General features: G+C 47.5%; 1 protein-coding gene across 1 annotated transcript; it reads right to left on the minus strand.

The window, feature by feature from the left end:
- Positions 1-876: 876 nt before the first annotated feature.
- On the minus strand, positions 877-1,824 carry LOC101124364 (olfactory receptor 6V1-like). Its single transcript, XM_004046391.4, has one exon. The coding sequence runs from the start codon at positions 1,822-1,824 to the stop codon at positions 877-879; it is 948 nt and encodes a 315-aa protein (XP_004046439.2).
- Positions 1,825-3,320: the final 1,496 nt, after the last annotated feature.

Raw genomic sequence — 3,320 nt, forward strand, 5'->3', positions numbered from 1 at the left:
ACCCAACCTCAGAAGGCCTGGGCAACTGGTCCTTCTTCTGGAACTTGGATCTAAGATTCTGCAGTAGAAGGGAAGTAGTGGCCCCACGGGAAGGGGAAGGCAGCAAGTCTGAGAGTGTGGACGCAGCTCAGCTTTCCCCCACTCTCAAGTGCATGAAAAAGGTAAGGTCTTCATGACTTTCTATAAGAGGGTTAGAGGAGTGGCTCCCAGAGGGCCATTTCTGTGGAAAGGCAAGAGGCTTTGGGGCCAGATGGAAGAAGTGGGCTGCCTGGGTGTGAGGGTTGCTTCCATCCAGGAGTGGTCAGGCCGAGAGAGGGGAGCCAACAGAGGCACATGGCTCCTCCTGTGTTGGGGTGCCAGGCCTCTCTGCTCTTCTAAGAGCACCTCCCATTTTCAGAACTCTATCATAGACCTTGAAGCCAGGTCCTGAAAAGGAAACACATCCAAAATAAAGGAAACTTAAAAGAACGCAAGCAAAACCATAGAGCTAAGAAAGAAAGGTTTTAATAGGACATTTTAATAATAGCTACATTTACTGAGCTCTTACTTAATGTGCCAGACCCTGCACTAAGAGCCTTATTTGTTTGGATTATCTCTTTTAATTAAGACCGTCCCATTGTACTCACTCCGCATTCCCTATCCATTCCTTAACTATCTCAGGTGCACAGAAACTTGCCTTTGAGACATTCTAACAATGTGTGTCCATTAGTTCTCTGCAGTGCAGGAGAAGAAACTTGCATGAAGATGAGGGACCAGGAGAAAATGAGAAAAAAGGGAGTGAGGAGCTCCAGCTTAGGCATGTGGGTGCCCACCTGCAGCAAGTCTACTCCTCGTGACTTGTCAGGTGCTCTCTAGCCCTGTCAAGGGCTCACCCTCTCACCTACAGGCTGCTGGGTCTCCAAGGAAGATCCTTTTAGTCACAACCTCAATGACCTCCTTGACCTTCTCATTCCGGAAGGTGAAGATGAAGGGGTTGAGGGAAGGGGTTACCACTGCAGTCACCAGGGCCACCACCTTGTTGAGGTATGTGGAGTGGCCCTTGCCTGGCCTCACATAGATGAAGATGGCACTGCCATAGCCCAGAACCACCACTGTGAGGTGAGAGGCACAGGTGGAGAAGGCCTTCTGGCATCCAGAGGAGGAAGGGATGTGCAGCACTGCAGCCACAATGAGGACGTAGGAGAGGATGATAAGCAGCATGGTGGTCAGCACAAAGAGCAGGGACAGGAAGAGGTCCACATGCTCAATGTGGCGGGTGTCAGAGCAGACAAACTTGAGCAGCGAGGCAGAGTCACAGAAGTAGTGGCCGATGATGTTAGGGCCACAGAACCAGAGTCGTGTTTTCTGCAGTGTAGGAGAGACAATGGAGAGGAAACCAACCACCCAACAGGCCACCACCAGCTTCACACACACTGGACCATTCGTGATGGTTGGGTAGTGCAGGGGGTGGCAGATGGCCACGGAGCGATCAAAGGCCATGACCATGAGTATCAGGAAGTTGGCAGAGCCCAGGGAGAAGTAAAAGAAAGACTGGGTTAGGCATTTGGCCAGGGACATGGTCTTGTGAGTGGATAGCAGGTCTGCCAGCATCCTATGTACCACAGTGGAGGTGACCACCATCTCCATGAGGGAGAAGTTGCAGAGGAAGAAGTACATGGGTGAGTGAAGGCGGGAATCAAGGCAAATGAAGCTGATGATGGCCAGGTTGCCCAGCAGCATCAGCACATATATCAACAGGATCAGAGCAAACAGCAGAACCTGGAACTCATGGAGATAAGAAAATCCCAGGAGCACAAACTCCCTGACAATGCTGTAGTTACCCATTGCACTTGATGCCCATTCTATGTGACATCTGTGAGAGGTTGAGAAATGTTAGCAGGAGATTGCCATCAACCTCTCTCTCAATCAGGTCCCCATAGTGCTAGCCTGGCTCCCCACGCACACTAGCCTGTGTGCACAGTTGACCCCAGGAGACACATTCCCAAAAGGCAGGAGTTTCCCTGGGGCGAGGAATGGATTGCTGGCTGGGATGAGTAGATTTATGACTTGGCCACCTCTACATTATCACCATTCTTAAGCTCTTCCTCTTCTGTCTTCTACTCATTGATTATATTGTACAACACACTTAATAAGCTCCAACTCTGTGCAAGACATTTGGCTGGGTCTGAGGATGAAGGGGTAAACACTTCCTAACTGCCAAATTTAATGGTCTGTTGTTCAAATAATAGCTGATATTTACTGTTCTTTCCCTGTGCCAGAAAATGCGCTAGATACCTTACACATTATTTCCTTCCATCTTTTTTGCTGAATCCTCATCCTCTTTTTCTTCTCTATAACATTTCAGGCTACAAATAACCCGTTTTTGAAGTCACTTCCACCCTTGACTGCAAGGACCCTGCACTCTTGAATTTCTCCTACCATCCTGGGTTCCCTCGTCTGTCTCCTTCTCTAGCTCCCTGTCTTTCTGCCATTTTCTAAACATGGATGACCCCACATTTCTTTTCTTATCTTTGTTTAAAAAAATTCTCTATTTTCTCCTTCAGAAATCTCACCTTCTTTAACCAAAGCAATCTTTAAAATGTAAATGAATTTCAAATCTGGATTTTGTCCTCCTCTGAGTCCCGGCCCACATCTCTAACCACCAGATTGACCACCACCACACATTCAACACATCTAAAGATACACACCTAGTCCTCCCCTCTCGCAAAGGCCATGTTTATGGCTCCCAATTCCCCAGTCATCTGGGCTGGAAACTGGAAGCATCTAGCCCTCCTTTGTTTATCCATAGCCACCACGCTAGTTCAAGGATCTGTTTCCTCTTAACCATTGCAACAACACTCTTAATTTTTTCTTTTATTGGTAGATTGCTCAATCACCAACCTATCCAGGCACCATGCTGCTATTATATTTTATTTTCTTAAGTTATTGTGTCAATCAACTGTTTTTAATAATCTGTAACAAGGCCGGGCATGGTGGCTCATGCCTGCAATCCCAGCACTTTGGGAGGCTGAGGGCGGGTGGATCATCTGAGGTCGGGAGTTTGAGACCATCGTGGCCAACATGGAGAAACCCCATCTCTACTAAAAATACAAAATTAGCCGAGTCTGGTGGTGTGTGCCTGTAATCCCAGCTACCCAGGAGGCTGAGGCAGAAGAATCGCTTGAATCTAGGAGGTGGAGGTTGCAGTGAGCTGAGATCATGCCATTGCACTCCAGCCTGGGCAACAAGAGCAACACTCTATCTCAAAAATAAATTAATTAATTAAAATAACCTGTAACAATGAGATTTCATTTGTAATTACTTTCAAAATCAATCAAACT

This window comes from Gorilla gorilla, chromosome 6 (assembly GCF_029281585.2).
Source record: "Gorilla gorilla gorilla isolate KB3781 chromosome 6, NHGRI_mGorGor1-v2.1_pri, whole genome shotgun sequence".
Taxonomy (NCBI): Eukaryota; Metazoa; Chordata; class Mammalia; order Primates; family Hominidae; genus Gorilla; species Gorilla gorilla.